The following is an 18,361-nucleotide window of genomic DNA, read 5'->3' on the forward strand; positions in this document are numbered from 1 at the left end:
CTTCAGATAAATGAAGGGAGAGAGAATTTTTTTGAAACTGGCAAGGTATTTTTCTTAGCAAGGTCAAGGCCAACTTCTCCTAGCATCCAAAGGAAGTTCTGGGGTGTTTGTTTATCCCCTTGATATTTATTTGTCAGCAGGACCCTTAGGGCAGTGGTTCTTGGTTCTGAAACTAGCGTTCAGATCCCATTAACTGTAGCAATTGAACAGACCATTCCCTACCCTCACCCGCCCGAATAACTTCAGGCTAGTCCTGAATATACCCTCACCCACTTCCTATTCTGTTCCTCTTTGTCACCCTGCCCAACCCTCATCCCCACCTCCAGTTACTTTGCTTCAAGGGATGCATGTTTTTCTCTTCGGTGCCATTGTAGGCCGCTTTTACACTCTCTACCCAAGTCATAACAATGAAATATTACGGACTACCTCACTGTTGGCTCTGTGGGATGATCCTTGGTCCTTCAAAGAGAAATGATCCCATAAATTATTTCCTTTCATTATTTTTGAGCATTGATTTATTTTTTCTAGGAAAGCTAGAAAACCATGAGTTGAGAGTCTTAACTTACAGGGTGCATTAAAGTATTAAATGGTTTGGTTTGAATTTTCTGTAGTTAGGTGATCAATGAGGAGACCAAAGATTAGGGGAGGGGAAAGATAGTTGCATTATTTTGATGTATGTATCTTCTTTACCACTTTCATTTAGCCTTTATAAATAAACCTAGTATTTAATATACTAACAAAAGTAGGAGTTGGACTGATCCATTCTAAAGGAATACTGACCCTTTACCCTTTAGTCGGTCCACCGTCTCTTTGCTCCATGTCCTTGCTGAGTTGAGGCAACTCTTTTCTTCTATAGAACAACTCAGTGTTGCTTTCCTCTGGCATGTCCTTGAGCTCGACTTTATTCTCCACTTACTTTATGTTATGGTATTTGAATATGTATGTGTGTAAATATATATACTTGTTTATGACATAGTTTTTACACACATAAGTCTATTGCTGTTAAGTCGTCCACATTTTGAAACAAAATTCTCTGGTGTGGTTGTTAGTCTATGATTTGATGTACTCCCTGATTTTTAATAGTTTAAACTATCACTTTTAGGAAATACAAAATGAAAAGCAGAGTTTTGGACTAGGTTCTGCATGTACTAGTCATCACAAAAGCTAACATCTACGTGTTCACGCTCTAGATCCCAGGGTACTGTGTCATTTAATTTTCTCTTTACCTTGCAACGTGGATGCTCTTTGAACTGCAAACACATCACACTGATCTTTGTTCGTGAACACGCCTTCCTGTGCCACAAGATAGGAAAAGTATTTTTATCCACAATACCAGGGGGCTTGGCTTTAGCGCCATTGAATGTTTTGGGATTTGTTGCGTTTGGGGGGGTTGGTGCTTTATTTTAAACTGTTAGGAATTCACTTTGCTGGCTGAACTTCATAACTGTTTTTAGTCCAAGACAGGCCTTCCACTTAGCACTTACTTCAGTGCCGTGAAACTTCGTTGGCTCCTTGACAATGTGAGAAAAGTTCAAAAGGCTGTTGAAGAGGATAGAGCTCTTTTTGGGACCATTGATTCATGGCTTATTTGGGTATGTTTAAATATAACGTATGCATGGAGAAAGCTTTTCAGAAATTTTTTAGACCACCTGTTTTCTATTAAGAGTTCAAACATTTTAGTTGGCAAAATTAACATTTCAGCCTCCATTTAAGAGGCATTTTTCCTTACTTCCTCCTTAGTTTTTCTTGCTTTATTTCCGTAAAAATGGAGGATGATCGCCAAAACCATGTGTCATGTCTATTCTCTTATGAATAAGTAATTTAGGTAATTAGTAATTAGTAATTAAGGTAGTCTTTTTCTCTTGCCTATCATATATTCTTTTCCACTGGTCATTTCTTTTTTTTATTTTAGAGAGAGAGAGAGGGTGTACACGTTTGCACTCACATGAGTGAGGGAGGGACAGAGGGAGAGAGAGGGAGAATCTCAAGCAGGCCTCATGCTCGGCATGGAGCCCGACACAGGGCTCGATGCCCCAACCGTGAGATCACGATCTGAGCAGAGTATCGAGAGTCAGATACTCAACCCGCTGAGCCACCCAGGTGCCCCTCCACCGGTCATTCTTAAATGCAACAACTATTTCACATGATAAACATCTATGTGACTTTTATCATTTGCTTTCAGTATTACACAGCTGTCTCTTATTTAAGCCAGAATATAAAAACTCATGGTGGAAATTTCACTGTCTAATCTTTTGGCCTAAGCCGAACACGGATGAGTAGAAACTAACATTTTAGACATTTCCCAGATTTATCTTAAAAGTACATGTTCTCTCTCCCTTTCTCTCTTTCGTTCTCTGTCATTTTTATCGTGGGCGTTTTCAAATATACCCCAAGGTTGAGGGAAATAGCGTGATGAACCTCTACATCAGTGGGCCAGCTACATCAGTCAACTCTGGCCAATCTTGTTTCAACTATACTCACATACTCTAGCTCCCCACGGATCATTTTATTTTATTTTTTTTATTTTTTTTAACGTTTATTTATTTTTGAGACAGAGAGAGACAGAGCATGAACGGGGGAGGGGCAGAGAGAGGGAGACACAGAATCAGAAGCAGGCTCCAGGCTCCGAGCCGTCAGCCCAGAGCCCCACGCGGGGCTCGAACTCACGGATCGCGAGATCGTGACCTGAGCTGAAGTCGGACGCTTAACCGACTGCGCCACCCAGGCGCCCCAGCCCCACGGATCATTTTAAAGCAAATCCCCCCCACACACTTTCATCTGTAATTACTTCAGTAAGTGTATGGTTATCTTTTTCAACGTTCAAGAGAGCGTCGCGAGAATATTGTCCCTGTTCTCATTTACCGCACCCACTGAGCAGATGTTCCAGAACCAGTACCAGGAAGCAGCGCCTTCTCTGCTTGGCCACGGCCGGCCGTGGGTGGCGCTCTCATGGCCCACCATTTTCACGCCTGTCACAGTTGACGTAGTTCTGACGATCAGTTGCCTGGAACCAGAGTGAGGCAGGCTGTGGCAACTGTGAGCTGCAGGAGACAAGGGAGCGCGTCTTGCTGTGGGTCGAGGGGGACCTGCTCACGGGATGCCGAGATGCCTTTTCTCTGCTTCAGTTCCCGCCTCCCCTCTTAACCGCTCGCACACGAAAGAAAGCGGCAATCCTTTCAGCTCCTCTCTGAGGATATTAACACTAGGGAATTTAAACCTCTGCTTTTGGGATATATGCTTGGGTCGGTGCAGCCCAATGAGAATTGTTATTCTCAAAAAACAAAAACAAAGAAAGAGCAACACAGAGTTCTGGAAGATCCTGAAGAGGCAGACGTGTCAATATAGTTCACTTTGCCAAATCTGAGAAGACTGCGTTTTGCAAAGATAACATGAAAACAAAACTGATTTTTCTGTGTAACCACCAATGGACTAGAAGCTGTACTAACATGGTGGCCACTTAGCCATGTGTGGCCACTGACAACTTCAGATGTGGCAGGTCTGAATCAACATGTGCTGTGACTGTAACATATATACTGTATTTAAGTAGGTAAAATGTTGGGGCACCTGGCTGGCTCAGTCACTAGAGTGTGTGACTCTTGATCTGGGGCTTGCAACTGTAAGCCCCACATTGGGCATAGAGACTACTGAAAAATAAAAGAATTTATTAATCAATAGGTAAAATGTCTCCGAAAGAATTTTTTATATTAAAAGGATATTTTGGAGATATTGGGTTCAATAAAAGATATGCTATCATTAAAATTAATTTCACTTGCTTCTCTATACTTTTAAAAAATTTTTTTAAAATATAATTTATTGTCAAATTGGCTTCCGTACAGCACCCAGTGCTCGTTACTTCGCTCTACTTTTTAAATGTAGCTAGTAGACAACGTAAAATTACGTATGTAGCTCGCATTATATTTCTGTGAGACACTGCCAGAAACCTGAACATTCAACAATTGGCACGTTCCATTCTCCTGCTTTCTGCACTCTGCTCCTGATTACAGCCCTTGACGACATGTAATTTAAGTTGCAAATTAGTGCAAATTTAACATGTCCTGTCCTGTTTATTCTGTCTAGAGTTTGACGGGAGGGGCCAACGGAGGTGTCCATTGCACGGATGTAACCAATGCAAGTAGGACGATGCTTTTCAACATTCATTCTCTGGAGTGGGATAAAGAGCTCTGCGAGTGAGTTGGGTTTTGCCCTAAAAAGCAATTGCCAGATACGTTACCTGTTTATAACCTAAATCTTACTCTTCTCCGATGTCGGCAGAGCACCAAACTTTAATTGTTGGTATTTTAACTACAGTGTATATACTGTGTATTCAAACAAGAGACTATTGTTGCGTATATAACAGACAGGCCAAATTAAGTGTCTTGATTAGGAAGGTTAGGTTTATTTAGAAAAGTACTTTGTGTGTTGTGTGCTTTTTGTTTTTTATCGATTTGTGTCAACTTAGAATGTTAAGTATCCATACCCACAACCATGGTCTGCTGGCTTATTATTTAATTCTGCACTCCAATACATTCATTTTCTAATAGTTATTTACATTTTCGCTTCTAAATACATATAAATGCGTCCAAATATTTATTTAAAATAGTGTTAAATACGCAGTTTTTAATTGTTTTTCAGATTTTTTGAAATTCCAATGAAAGTTCTGCCAAATGTTCGGAGTTCTTCTGAGATCTATGGCTTAATGGTAAAAAAAAAAAAAAAAAGTGTTTTAAATTTCATTTTTAAAAAAGCTTTACTATTCAAAATTCCAAAGGCAGTTGTGTTAGCTTTCCTAGTTTGATAGTTGTGACTTTTCTGTAAGTGTTGGTAGTATGTAAGACGAGAATTTAGTGCTGTTTGTATAGTTTAATAACTTAAAAATTTTAGAATCCTCCTTACCAGTTGATTTTGCATTTTATAAACTTTAATTGGCTTTTCTTTGAATATTCTGCTTTTAAAGTATTACTGCAATAGTCTAACTACAGAGGGTGGCCTGCGAATGTTTGAGCTGGTTTATTATTTTAATTGAGAAAACTTTAGTAGTTGTGGTGTCGGCTTCTATTTTATGGGAGGGTGTCTTCACATTTTAGTGTTCTTTTTCCTGTTGAATTTCTTTGAATAGCCAAACCATGTTTTTTGTATTAGATTCTTTGTCAGCCCCCAAAAAAACTTTAGCAAAGAAACTGAAAGCAAACAGTCTCTTTCTGATTTGTGATTGCTAATTAAACAGGTTTCCATAATGCACATTTTTCTGTCGATTTCACTGAAACCGAGAGAAAAAGTCATTTTAGCAAAAAGCGTGCTTATTATCACTGAGTATCTCTGAGTACGCATCAGGGATGAAAAACCTCCAGGAGGATTTGAACTGGTATTTGAACACAAAAATCTAGAATTTACGATAAAAGTTAAAAATATGTCTAAGATAAATTGTAAAAAAAAAAAAATATTGTTTAGACATTTCATGACAAATATTAGAAACTCTCCTTACAGAGTTAATACAAATTTAGTTAAATACTGAGTGCTCTGGCTAAAGCTTGAGCAGGCTTCTTAAATATTTCACTTATAATAAAGCTTTCTCAGGTACCGTGAATTTTTTTTAAGGGGAAGCACTGCTCATCTATACTAAAAGTGCTTCATTGACTTCATAGCTGCCGATACACTGACTTGGGTCAGAAAAAAGAACTTATTCTTGAGAAACAGTTTTAGAGAACGGTTGAAAAGCATTTACTGGCCTAGTTTTTTCTCTTGCATTTAAAATAGTATGCTTCTGTTCCCCCTTTTTCCCCCTTGCTGACTATAGAAAATCTCTCATAGTCTGGTGAGTAGGTTGCCCACCAATTATGCTACCCATTCATTTGGAAAAGATACAGTGCATTTCCATTTAGTTTTAGACAAACAGAAGTCCATTTACTAAGCAGATTCTTCTAGAATCTCGTGACCTTCCAAATTACTGTAAGCTCTAGGCAAGCTTTAGGTTTTCTTTAAAGTCATTCGTATCTGTTTGTTTTTAAGTTTGCCCTAAGACTGAAAGTGGTGTTTGAAAATAGAAGACTAAGGTAATTTTCCAGAGTGAGAAATTCTGATGTTCCCCGTGACAAAGTACAGTTGTGATGTGCTTTGGACTTTAGCAGAGCAGGGAAATGAGATGTAGTTTTTAAATGTCCTAAATGCCTGTCTTAAAGGAAACTTGACCAGCCTTTCAGACTAGTTAGTTGGAAATGCACTGTCCCTTTTTCTGCATGCTTCACCAGAGGACATTCCCAGGAATCCTCCGGAGATCCCTCCCTAAGAAGAAAAAAAGAGCGCTTTATGTGCCTGAATGCACATTAGCAGATCCTGCTGGTAGTCTGGTAATAACTTCCAATAGTATAAGCAATGGCTTCTTTTAGTTTCTTAGTATATTAAGATATATATATAGCCTCTAGGTTTCCTACAGATTCACTTTGTGTTCTTCGCGAAATTTAGCCTTCACTTATTATCCAGGTCCAGATTTTCTAAGAATGTATACAGCACATAAAAATGGCAGGTCTTGAATTAAGCAGAAAGCATGCAAGAAATAAAATAATATCCACCATCTAGAAGATGTTTTCTATTTTGTGAAGCATAAAAATATACGCTGTTGTTTCCTTATCACTGTAGCCCTGTGAGGTGGCTTCCGTTCTTACCCTCATTCGAGCAGATAGGGAACCTTACGCTCCCGGAGGCTGGGGGACTGGCTCCCAAAGGGCACACTAAGGGGTCAGTCAGTCCAAAGCTTTTGTTTGGCGCTCTTCCTAGTTGAATATGTTTGTTTTTTTTTTTTAAATAAGTTCTGTAACATACACAGCCACTTATATCTCATTTTTGTTCTAGAATGCTGGCCATATTTGATCAAAATAAAAACCGCTCTTCGTGACCTAAATTGAACTCTTGCTTAGCTAAACTTGAAGAATGATGTTGGCTCTATAAACAAATAATACCCAATACCCAGACGCGCTTGTGTTTCTTCTCTCGAGTAGTTTGGGTAGGAAGTATAGTCGGTAAAATCCAGCCTTCCAAAACGAGAATGTTCCGTGCTGGTTTGATAGCTATGTGTATGTTCATCTTAAAGGATGCATTCATTTTCCTTATTAACGGCAATAATAGAAAGAACTATCGGACCCAGGCTTTCTTGTTACCTAGATTCCATTTTGTAGATCAAGAAATTGAGGCAAAGAGAAGTTTCAGCGGCCTGCTCAGTGGCTTAACGCTGACTAACCAAGAGTAGACCCCACGTCTCCTGAGTCCGAGTCCAGTGTTTGACGTCCATTCTCCAATGCCGTGTCTCTTCTTGTCATTCTAGAAATGTCTAGTGTCTGTCTCTGAACCACATATGTAGTTGAATCACTTGCTTTGTCTTGTCTGCCCACATGCTCTGGCATGTTGCTATTCGTGTTCATCCCTGTTGCAGTTTTGTTAGAGACAGTAGTTTGTGAGTATTCATAATCCTTTTTTCCCACATTTTATTAGAAAGCTGGGGCCTTGGAAGGTGTGCCAATATCGGGGGTAAGTTTCATCTTCCTGCTACCTCCCCAACCTTAGTCCCCTTCCATGTCAAGGGTTTCTTCCTATATCTGAATCAGTCTCCCCCATCCTAAACTATGGAAAACAAATAAAAGCCGCACAATTGGCTGATTCTTGTTCTTGTGTGGCACAGTATGGGCCACTGAGAATCTTTTGATTAAATTCTAGCTCTTCCTTCCCATACCTACTATCTTATAGGGGCTTTAAGAAACGGGAAAATGGGGGCTCCTGGGTGGCTCAGTCGGTTAAGCGTCCGACTTCGGCTCACGTCGTGATCTCGCAGTTTGTGGGTTTGAGCCCCGCGTGGGGCTCTGCGCTGACAACGTGGAGCCTGGAGCCTGCTTCAAATTCTGTGTCTCCCTCTCTTTCTGCCCCTCCCCCGCTCTCCCTCTATCTCAAAAAAATAAATAAACATTTAAAAAAATTAAAAAAAAAAAAAAGAAATGGAAAAAAGACCAAAGAGAAGCAATGTAAAAATGAAGACAATTAATTCCTTGATAAATACAAAAAGGAAAAATAAATCCTATGGTTGTTCTAAAAGGAAAATGAATAATATTGTCTTAGTGTTCTTTATTGTCATTTATACTTTCAGTGTTTGGGGGACCAGTCTGCTGCATTGGTGGGACAAATGTGCTTCCAGGATGGACAAGCCAAAAATACGTGAGTTTAAGAAATAAATTAAAAAACCAATGGTGTTTTGTTTGTTTGTTTCTCCCTTTGGTGCTTTGAGGAAAATCCGTTGAAGTTCATCCAGGCTGAGAATCAATAGCTTAAGAGTTCCATTAAGATTTTGCCATTTGGTTTTCTTTATCTCCTTCAAATAAAATACATTATGCTGCATGTATACACACGGCTAAGGCTTGTAAATCCTTAATTTATACAATTCGATACATATTCCATCCAGAAACTAAGTTTTGGTTTAAAGTATTCATGGTGGGGAGTGGAGGAGGGCAGAGCAGAGGGGAGGCAGAGCCATGATTTAAGCTACATTTCTCCGGGGCACCTGGCCGTCTCCGTTGGTGGAGCGTGTGACTCTTGATCTCGGGGTCATGAATTCGAGCCCCACGTTGGGTACAGAGATTACTTTAAATGTTTTTTAATGAAAAAAAAAATTAAATAAATTTAATTAAATAGACTGTATTTTTCAACCTACCGTCCCTATCTTAGACTTTCTCACTATAACTATAAAGTTATGTTTTTGTGGGATCTTCTGTGCTGTTTTCCTGGCATTGTGTTTCCCGCCCCCCCCCCCCCCCACTCCTTGGGAGTTTCTCCTTCGACAAGAAGCAGAAGCAATGATGGAAGTGGAGATTGGGTCCGTGTTTTTCCTTACTACTCATACGTGGGGAGTCTGTAACCAGCGCCATATCTCAGAGCGATAAGGTTTCTCACATTTTCAGATGAAAACACAGATGCTCAGGAGTGGTTAAGCTACTAAGTGAAAGACATCACCTCTGACCCCAGGTGGATCGGATTCGGATTCGACTTAGCCGGGGCTCTTAACCTCTCTGTGTTACCGTACCCCATGCAGAGAAGATTCCCGTAGACCCAGCAGGAGACTCTCTACAGTGAATTCTTCTTTTGTAGGGAATTTCCTAATTCTCTCAATCAATGTTAACAGCAGTGGTTATGTTCTTCTTTTGTGAATAATGGAGTGTCTCACATTTGTAAGTAAATATTTTGTAGCCTAGCAGGGTCAGCCGTCCCCATGTGAGAGTGTGACATTATTTGTGTGAGTTTTTTCTTGGAGGAGAGAGAAGAGATATGAAAACTCTTTGCAGGTCATGGTGTCCTGTGGGTATGATCAAGAGAGCCTGACTGAGCATGGGTCTGGAAACACGCTCTGCATTCGGGGTTCCAGGCAGCTGCATCAGGAACCAAGAGAAATGATAGACAACTAGGCTGTTTCTCCCCCACCTTCCCCGCTCTGCCAGGCACACTAACGCTGGTAAATACTTGACTCTATTTGTCAAGTCCCTAACCGAGTGTAGAGCACGCGGGAGGTGCCCGATAAAATCGTCTGCTTTTCCTCCTCTCTACTCCCTTCCCGCGTAAGCCTTAACCAGCCAAGTCCTAAAATGATGAATTTAAGCGCGGGAGGGCTTAGCGAGTACCTCTCCAGCCACTGCCGGTTGGAGACGGGAAATAGCAAATGGTAAGATCTCTGGGCCCGTATTTCTCTTCCTGAGGGGGAAAGAACAGAAGTGCACAGTTCATCACGTTACAGACCAGAACTTCTGCGCCGTTAAGAAACTTTGAAAGCCTGTTGTTGGGTTCCAAAGGAAGGGGAGGAAAATCACCGAAGATTATGTTAATAATGAGATGTTTTGAAGAATGAGCTATATTGGCAAGTGCACAGAACACTGAACTAGTAGCAAAGACGGAAATGGAAGGCTGTGTTTAGAGGATGTAGTGAACATTCGGGTAGGGCAGTGGTAGAAAATAAGGCTGGGATCGTGTCGCGATGCCCTTAATTTCAGACTGAGGAGTTTTTTCCTGATTAGGCAGTGGGACACCTCTGAAGGTCTATGAACTGGTTTTCAGAGGGACTAGAGTCATTCGTTGATAACACTGAAGTCCTTGCCCAAAGCGAGGAGAAACGAAACGCAAAGAGGCCACGTAGGCATCCCGATAACGAAGATAAGGACGAAAAAGTGGGGATGGAGCAGGAGGCTGTAGGTGGATATCCGTGGCACTGGAGAAGGACGAGAGACAGGAAATAGGTATTGAGTCTAGTCACCTGGGCCCAGTGGGTAGGCTGAGCCAAAGTAAGAAACAGGTCTGAATAGTATGCATTCTGTTTGGGACCTGTCTGTGGTCCTGGTCGGCTGTGCATTGCACACGCCTGTGAATATGGAATGAGTTCAGTATCAAAATAGAGCTTTTAAACTTCCCTTTTTTAGAGGTGATTTTTAAAGCAGTGGAAATAGATATACCAAGAAAAAGTATACAGGTACAGGAGATACTTAGGACAAGTAACAGACCCAGGGATGGGCCATTCACTCATTCACGTGGAAACCCAGGGTAGAGATATTTAAGAGGGAGGCTCGGTCAGCAGTACAAAATACTACAAAAAGGTCACGGAGGCCGAGGATGAGAAGCAACCATCCTACGTAGAAGGTAGGTCCTCAGTGGTGACTTCTAGGCATGAAGCTTCAGTAGAATGCTCAGGACGAAAGCCAGGTGGCACAGGGCCAAAAGAGACGTGGGCAGGTGGAAAACAGAGACAGCCAGACTGAATGTACTTTGCAAAAATGGCCATCCAGAAGTGGTGGGCAAAGTAGGCGGTTTGTTACTTAACAAGATCATGGCAAGTTTGGGGCGTTTGTGTTTTTAAGTGCGAGCAAGACCAGAGAATGTTTCTTTGGAGTCTGAGTAGAGGGCAGTTGGGACTTGAAAATGACTGAGAGATAAGTGATGGGCAGAATGAAGTCCTGAGAGGTTGGAGATGGTGGGATCAAGTGAGTCCGTCCCTTCAAACCTCCGCGGGGAGCGAATGACCGCCATCTCCGAATTCAGTGGAAAGCCCATCTCTGTTTTGATGTGGAGGAACTGATTATGGGTGGTAGTAATTTTTCTTTCAGCTTTTCCAAATTTTCTACTTTTTCTTGAATGAACAGGGATTATTTGAACTTTAAATTTTGCTCTTCAGGGCGAGAACCTAAGATAGATGCCCTCTCTCCCCAGAGGCATTAAGTAGTGTAAAGGAGGCCTTTCACCTCCTTTACAGCTTCCGCCAGGGCCCCTCTCCTCCTCCTGGGCGCCATCTTTGAGAGGGCGCCCTCCTCTGTGAGGGACGGCAGGCAGCCTTTACCATCACAGAGGTTAGAAAAGCCAGACATCTTTCTGGGATGCTCAAACGCAGCACAATCTTGAGAAAGGATAGGTATACCATATAAATGCTGAAAGCTCCATATATGTTTAATGACTGGGAAGAAGAAATAATAACATTTAAGAGAAAAATAATTGCCTGTGTCCTGTTTTGAAAGCTGTGGCCTCTATGTAGCAAGAGTCTCTCCATACACTGATAAGGTTCGTTAATTATTTACTAAGCGTACTAACTGAAGAATTCACTTTTATTAAATGCCTCGAGCCTTTGCATCATTTTGGTACTTTAAGATTTGTACACTACTGTTTGGTATACAGAGTGCGTATACGGGGGCCAAATTGGTACAGATTTCTCCTTTAAAAAGCATGAAACCGGTCATTAACTTCCATTTTTAAGAGTAATTATTAAAGGAGATTCATTTAAAATATATAGCCTTTTCAGCATTGTGGTAGTAAAAGGGTGTGGTGATTTATGTGTTTTAATTCATAAGTTTATTATTGCCTGTACCTGGTTATTTGACTGGTATCTTTAAAAATGTAGATATTCGCGGGGCGCCTGGGTGGCTTGGTCGGTTAAGCGTCCGACTTCAGCTCGGGTCATGATCTCACGGTCCGTGAGTTCGAGCCCCACATTGGGCTCTGTGCTGACAGCTCGGAGCCTGGAGCCTGTTTCGGATTCTGTGTCTCCCTCTCTCTCTGCCCCTCCCCTGTTCATGCTCTGTCTCTGTCTCAAAAATAAATAAACATTAAAAAAAAATTTTTAAAAAAAATGTAGATATTCGCGGGTGGCTCAGTCGGTTAAGCGGCCGACTTCAGCTCAGGTCATGATCTCTCGGTCCCTGAGTTTGAGCCCCGCGTCGGGCTCTGTGCTGACAGCTCAGAGCCTGGAGCCTGTTTCAGATTCTGTGTCTCCCTCTCTCTGACCCCCCCGCCCCCGTTCATGCTCTGTCTCTCCCTGTCTCAAAAATAAATAAAACGTTACAGAAAATTTAAAAAAAAAAAATGTAGATATTCGCTGGGGCGCCTGGCTGCCTCAGTTGGTAGAGCATGTGACTCTTGACCTTGGGGTTGTGAGTTCGAGCTCCATGTTGAATGTAGAGATTACTTAACAGTAAAATCTTTTTGAAAATTTTACTTTAAAAAATTGTTTTAATGTTTATACATTTTTGAGAGAGAGACAGAGTGTGGGTGGGGGAGGAGCAGAGAGCGGGAGGCACAGAATCCAAATCAGGCTCCAGGCTCTGAGCTGTTGGCACAGAGCCTGACGCGGGGCTCGAACGTAGGAACCGTGAGATCATGACCTGAGCCAAAGTCAGATGCTTAACTGACTGAGCCACCCAGGAGCCCCTAAATTTTTTTTTTTTTTTTTTTTTTTAGAAAGAGAGAATGCACGGGCGGGGTAGAAGGACAGAGGGAAAGAGAGAGAGAATTGTAAGCAGGCTCCACATTCAGTGTGGATCCCAATCCCGGGCTCGATTCCACAACCCTGGGATCCTGACCTGAGCTGAAATCAAGAGTCAGATGCTCAAATGCCTGAGCCACCCCAGGTGCTCCAATAAAATCTTTTGGAAAAATGTAGATAATTCATTTACCACATGCTCCTTGAATGTGTTAACTGTTCACGTGCAGTCAGAGAATATATTCGAGTGAGAAGGGATAGAAGGTCTCGGGTTCATTCTTCTTCACGACAGCGGTGCGTGGAAAAATGTTTTTTGGACAAAATTGCCCTCGGTTTCTATTTTCTCCGCACGACAAACGCAGCCGATAAGGTCTGCTGACTTAGTGCTAACTGGTAGTAGCTTCCGCTGGGATCCCTCTGGCGCCCCGGGACCACATGCTCCCCCTTCTCCCACCTGCTGGAATGTCAGAGAACACAGCAGCAGGGCCATGCTGCCTGTGGGGAGGGAATCCCAAGCTTGGGCAGGCCTGTTCGGAGAGAGCCAGGGTTGATAGTCGCAGCCAACTGTTTCCCCGTGACCCCTGCTGGTATCAGTTTGGATAATTTCTCTCCCTGGCCCAAGTCATAACCACTCACTCACGTCCAATGCCACACTTGTCGCCGAGTCCAAGGCTTATGCTAATAAGGCTGCCATAAAATAAATGCACTTTTTCACGTCAGCGGTGTCCCATTCTGGCTCCGTCTCTGCCACCTGTTTAGAATGCCCTATCCTGCAGAGAGGATATGTGTCCCTCCATGCCACTCCTGTCACCGAGGTCCAGCTGCACTTCCCTGCACTCTGGACCTAGCCTCCCCTCCGTGCCTGAAGATAGCCCTGTGTCTCATTTCCCGACTGTGCTAATGATGGACCTAAGCAGCCCGCTTAGGGAAATGCCTCATTCCATGTGGGTTAGTAGCAATGTAACTGTGACTGGACATAGAATTTGTTGGGATTGGCTGATATTTTAGAAACACAGTCCTGGGCTATGACTAAGTACTAAATACCATGCTTGCATTTTTCCATTAGGATCTCACGAAGTACGTTTTCTTCTAGACTTATCTTTCAAACGTTATTCCAAAAGGAGTATGTAATGCTTCTTAACTTTGGGAACTTTTCTAAAACTTGAAGATGACGGCTTTTATCGTGCTGAGTTAAACGTCATTTTGAATGACTTGTATTATTCTTTCATGATGTATTTTTAATAAAATTGTCACGCTGTTCGTTCTTCTCCTAACTACAGGTATGGAACAGGCTGCTTCTTACTGTGTAATACAGGCCGTAAGGTTGGTTTTTTTCTGATTAAAAGATTGCTAAAAGTCTTCTTGAACTTCATATCAATAGTGCTTGAGCATAATTTGTTATTAAGTTACTTAGGATTCTGCAGATTTTCTTTAATCTTTGCTTTTTAAAAAAACCTATGTATCGTTTAATTTACATCCAAGTTAGCATGTGGTGCAACAGTGACTTCAGGAATAGACTCCTTCGTGCCCCTGACCCATTTAGCCCATTCCCCCCCCCACACCCCCTCCAGGAACCCTCTCTTTGTTCTCCATATTGAGGAGTCTCTTATGTTTTGTCCCCCTCCCTGTTTTTATATTATTTTTGCTTCCCTGCCCTTATGTTCATCTGTTTTGTCTCTTAACTCCTCATATGAGTGAAGTCATATGATACTTGTCTTTCTCTGAATGACTGATTTCGCTTAGCGTAATACCCTCTAGTTCATCCACGTAGTTGCAAATGGCAAGATGGCATTCTTTTTGATTGCCGAGTAATACTCCATTGTGTCTGTGTGTGTGTGTGTGTGTGTGTGTGTGTGTGTGTGTGTACACATATACGTTTATCCATTCATCCATCGATGGACGTTTGGGCTCTTTCCATACTTTGGCTGTTGTCAATAGTGCTGCTATAAACATGGGGGTGCGTGTGCCCCTTCGAAACAGCACGCCTGTATCCCTTGGATAAATACCTAGTAGTGCAATTGCTGGGTTATTAACTCTTCATTAGGGTTTAATTTAGAGCTCAATAAAAATGACGACAATCACTAAATTTCAGTGGCTCTAGTAAGAATCATTTTAGGTTCTTTGAATTTTATATGTGTGTCTTTAATTGTGGTGGGATAGCTACGCTCAGACCTTGTCAGACTCTTAATGCAAATCTAATCTGGAGCAAGGGATAAGCTTTTTATACTGTTTTAAGTGTACTGTCCTTAATACTAGTAATTTTAGCTGTTTAGATTTATTTTTTTAATTGTTACATATTTATTGAATTGTTTTCTACCTGGTTCCTCTTAGCTTTTCCAAATAGTCTTCTGCCAACCTGTTAATTTCTTGGCGGCTGAAGTATTTTTCTGTGTCCCGCAGTGTGTGTTTTCTGAACACGGCCTTCTGACCACAGTGGCTTATAAGCTCGGCAGAGACAAGCCGGTGTATTATGCGTTGGAAGTAAGTACCTCTCAATCATCGTGGATAATATGACGAACAGTCACAGCCAGGGAGAGTCACAGTGCTTCCTAACACCTTTTCTGGTAGATTTTCATAGATGATAAGACTGGAAAAAAAAAAAAAACAAAAACCTCATTTTTTTTTTTTTTCCTTGGCATTTGGTTAAGTGGAAGGAACCTGGCAGTGAGCTGGGGTCAGCACTCCCAGGGGATCTGAAGGAGGTCGGCTCCTGGATCTTTTGCCGGTCACTTGAGGCACCTTGCAGCCGCTTGGCACGGTGCAAGATTTTCTGTCCGTGAAGTTTAGTGCAGGTGTTGACTTGCTCGCCAGTATTCCCGTCAGCTGGAAAATGCTGTGTTTTTTTTGTAACTGCAGCGCCCCGGTGTTCCAAAGAGCACCACCGGGGGCAAACGCAGATGAATTCCCTCCATGTGTCTCCCCATAAAAATAAATTTTGTCTCACATTTTGACGTGGGAAAGAAAGTGAGGAGACTGATGCCAGTTTTCAGTGGAAGCGTTTCTTCCGAATACATTTGTCAATTCTAGTAGGGATATATCAGCCTAAGCCTGTAGGGCATGGTGAATTTGTATTAGGAACATTAGTAACTTTTCTAGATAAGGTCGAAGAAGCAGTACTCTTTTTATAAAATCAGGTACGTTCCTTTTTTTCCTAAAGATTTTATTTATTTATTTATTTATTTATTTATTTATTTAGGGGAGAGTGTGAGCAGGGGAGAGGTAGAGAGAGGGGGACAGAGGATCTGAAGCGGGCTCTGCGCTGACAGGCTGACCGCAGTCAACCCGACATGGGGCTCAGACTCATGAACTGTGAGATCATGACCTGAAGCCGAATCCGGACACTTAACCGACTGAGCCACCCAGGCGCCCCTACAGTTCATTTTAAATGGCTCCTTTGTAATGTATAAATATACAATTGATCTGAAGATTTACTGAGGCTTCTTTCCTAAAGGATCTGATAATAATTTGGTCACAAGTGTTAGAATTCTGTTTAGAGTTCAAACATTGTATTAGTTGCTATGCCTAGAGCACAAAGAATTTTTGGGTTTTGTCTTGCCCCCTCCCTGCATAAGCAGTGTGCTCTCTCCCCCAACCCCTTTTCTATGGATAATAGAAACATTTAGGAATAATAACGGTATCCTATCATTTCTCCGAAGTTAAATTCCTACAAGCCCTGTTCTGCTCTGTTTCCTGCTGTGCAAAGTGCTTATTAGTACAGTACTGGGCACATCAGATAGGTACTATCTCATAAATGTCACCCTATAGCAATTAAGCAAGCTGAACAGCTTAAAGAGTCTTTTCCCCTTATACTGGAGACAGTCGTTTAGAATTATAGATGCCTTAGACCTGGAAAGGGACGCTGCGATAGGGCTTACCTGGTTTCAACTTCCCTCCCAATATGAAGAATCTTATCTTCTTTCCCTCACCGATAGCCTTCCGACTTCTGTTTGAAGATGGCACCCAAAAAGGCTCCTTAGACGTAGATCAGCTGTCAAAAGCATTCAAATACTAACAGGCACCTGTCGGTTTTTCTGGGTCTTCTTGCTCTAGGATAAACTCCTCCAGTGTCCTGATGTCATACAGTTTCTGGATCCTGTCTAGTTCTGGACTCCCTTCATAAGACGCATTCCAGTTTGTTGGCATTTTCCAGAATGGAATAGAATATTCCGCATGTAGTCTGACCTGTACTCACTAGTGTGATTTGTTCCTCTCTGACCATAAACACTGCTTTTGCCACTCTAACCTGAGAGTTCATTCATTTAGTCTAATAACCCCACCATATCATCGCCTCCGGGAGCAGATGTTAGAATATCTGGCGCTTTCTCAAATGACTCCTTATCAAGCCAAGTCCTCTCCATTCTGTATTTGGGCAGATCTTGCTTTTTTCCTTAAGTCATCTCTACACCCAACACGAGGCTTGAACTCAGACCCCGAGATCAAGAGTCACATGCTGTCACGACTGAGCCAGCCGGGCGTCCCTGCAGATCTTTTGTTAATCTGAATTCAGGTCTTTGCTTCTTCCTGTTAAATTTCGTGATAGTGATTTCAGCCTATTGTGACATCGTGGGTTCCTTTTCACTCTTTGTTATTTTTCCAGTTTTGCCTCATCTGGAGACTTAACAGGCACATGCTTTATGATTTTGTTTCAATCCGTGTAATTTTTTAAAAGATTCAGAGAATTTGAAAGCTGACACGGCCAGTAGTAGATCAGATGACAACAGGCTTCCCTACCCCCTCACAAGGAATTTGAGAGTCGGAAGTGAAATCGGAGTCACTTGGTCAAAGTAACTTTTGAAAGCTAGTAAGTAGCAGATCCAGGATGCAAATTCAGGTTATTAGACATCAAAATCTAGACCCCCTGGGCCACCCACTGTGCCATCGCCGTTCTCCTGAGTCCGGTGTTCTTTTCACTGCATCTCAGGTCACTTCTTTCGTCTCCTAACCTAGCAGCCTGAGCCACAACATGTACACTTACACACACACACACACACACACACACACACACACACACACACACGTTCACAATAGTAGATAGGATTTTGTTTTCTGTGTCTTCTTTCTTTTCAGTTAACAGACATGTAAAAACATTGAAGCAGACCAAATGAGAGGGCAAAGGAGAAAGCTACCTTGGGAAAACTTTTTCTCACTACATTCCTGCTAATTCCACTGGGTCACACCACTTCCATGTTTCATAAGTGCTTACAGAGTATATAGTTGATGATCATTGCTTTAATTTGACAGATTGTTGTTAGGCTTGGCGACCTGAGGTATTAAAATTTCACTTTGTGGGGCACCTGGATGGCTCAGTCAGTTAAGTGTCCGACTTCGGCTCAGGTCACGATCTCGCGGTTCGTGAGTTGGAGCCCCGCGCCGGGCTCTGGGCTGACCACTCGGAGCCTGGAGCCTGCTTCGGATTCTGGGTCTCCCTCTCTCTCTGCCCCTCCCCTGCTCGACTCTGTCTCTCTCTCCTTCAAAATAAATAAACATTAAAAAAATTATTTAGGGGCGCCTGGGTGGCGCAGTCGGTTAAGCGTCCGACTTCAGCCAGGTCACGATCTCGCGGTCCGTGAGTTCGAGCCCCGCGTCGGGCTCTGGGCT

General features: G+C 42.3%; 1 protein-coding gene across 7 annotated transcripts in view; it reads left to right on the top strand.

Annotated features, from left to right (window-relative positions):
- The window catches only part of GK (glycerol kinase), a 79,160-nt gene that overhangs the window by 38,038 nt on the left and 22,761 nt on the right, over positions 1-18,361 (top strand). For 5 of the 7 annotated variants that reach the window (XM_040468932.1, XM_040468931.1, XM_040468937.1 and 2 more), the window contains 8 exons: positions 1,455-1,592; positions 4,078-4,187; positions 4,633-4,699; positions 5,795-5,812; positions 7,483-7,518; positions 8,129-8,196; positions 14,044-14,086; positions 15,164-15,244. In XM_040468932.1, coding sequence (XP_040324866.1) covers positions 1,455-1,592; positions 4,078-4,187; positions 4,633-4,699; positions 5,795-5,812; positions 7,483-7,518; positions 8,129-8,196; positions 14,044-14,086; positions 15,164-15,244 — 561 coding nt within the window. The remainder of the gene's footprint in view (positions 1-1,454; positions 1,593-4,077; positions 4,188-4,632; positions 4,700-5,794; positions 5,813-7,482; positions 7,519-8,128; positions 8,197-14,043; positions 14,087-15,163; positions 15,245-18,361) is intronic. The other 2 variants (XM_040468933.1, XM_040468938.1) reach the window with 1 other exon arrangement.

Source organism: Herpailurus yagouaroundi, unplaced genomic scaffold (genome assembly GCF_014898765.1).
Source record: "Herpailurus yagouaroundi ecotype Mexico unplaced genomic scaffold, PumYag 67793, whole genome shotgun sequence".
Lineage (NCBI taxonomy): Eukaryota > Metazoa > Chordata > Mammalia > Carnivora > Felidae > Herpailurus > Herpailurus yagouaroundi.